The following is a 900-nucleotide window of genomic DNA, read 5'->3' as shown; positions in this document are numbered from 1 at the left end:
TCTAAAAAGGGAAACAGTTGACTCCTTGCTCAGTGGCCTTTACCAAAACGCGGTGCCTGTGCTCGTAGGGAAATCAGATTTGTGCAGAGTCAAGGACTCTGGATGTGTTCTTCTTTGGCAGGAGGAAGTTTAGTTGTCTTTTAAACCGAGCAGGTGACATGTGGTGCAGATCCTGGTGTTGCCGGTCGAGCAGCGGCTCGGACAGGCAGGCCCCCCAATCCCCAGGGAAGCACCGTTGTTTTTTTTTGAGGCTACCGGCGGGTGTTTGAGGAGTACATGCGGGTCATCAGCCAGCGGTACCCAGACATCCGAATCGAAGGGGAGAACTACCTTCCTCAACCTATCTATAGGTAAGCAGAGGACTAGCAGTGCTGTCTTCTTTCCAGTGTGTAGGTGAATGGTGAACACATGCATTTACTCTTAAACAGCATCACAAATGAAAAATTAAGGTTATTTTTCCCATTCTGGTTGTGTACAAGCTCCCCTCCAGACACCAACCTCAGTTTCCCGTGCAGGTGTTACCCTGTGGATGTGTGTGATGAGGCCTGTCCTGTGCCACTCTAAAGTAAATTTTATGATACGCTTTGTTTTCCACAGTGAATTTTTCCACCTTTTCTTCATGTTGTATCTTGCCGTAATTTTTTAATTTTTCACACTCGCTGCTCGGGGACAATGTAGTGACAAATGGCTGTGATAGGTGAAGAGTGAAGAGGAGGGAAGAGCTAGTTTTTGATATCTGCATCAGGGGAGAGCTCACCACAGCAGAGGGGCTGCCACCGCGGCCCTCACGGCGGGACAGAGAGGCCCAAAGGAAGGCCAGAAAAGACAAAAATGAAAATAGTGTTACTCCTGTTACCTAAACCGTTGTTTACACACTCGAGTGCGATGCCGTAGTTGCTG

The 900-nt window shown here is 48.4% G+C and overlaps 1 protein-coding gene across 1 annotated transcript in view; it reads left to right on the top strand.

Moving 5' to 3' along the window:
• The first annotated feature begins 172 nt into the window (after positions 1-172).
• Positions 173-900, top strand: part of LOC104273047 (selenoprotein T) — a 5,915-nt gene continuing 5,187 nt past the window's right edge. The window contains exon 1 of the mRNA XM_009868245.1: positions 173-350. Coding sequence (XP_009866547.1) covers positions 277-350 — 74 coding nt within the window. The 5' untranslated portion in view covers positions 173-276. The remainder of the gene's footprint in view (positions 351-900) is intronic.

The sequence above is a fragment of the Apaloderma vittatum genome, unplaced genomic scaffold (genome assembly GCF_000703405.1).
Source record: "Apaloderma vittatum isolate BGI_N311 unplaced genomic scaffold, ASM70340v1 scaffold40110, whole genome shotgun sequence".
Lineage (NCBI taxonomy): Eukaryota > Metazoa > Chordata > Aves > Trogoniformes > Trogonidae > Apaloderma > Apaloderma vittatum.
The sequence above is the reverse complement of the archived record's forward strand: the minus strand, read 5'-3'. Positions and strand labels throughout refer to the sequence as shown.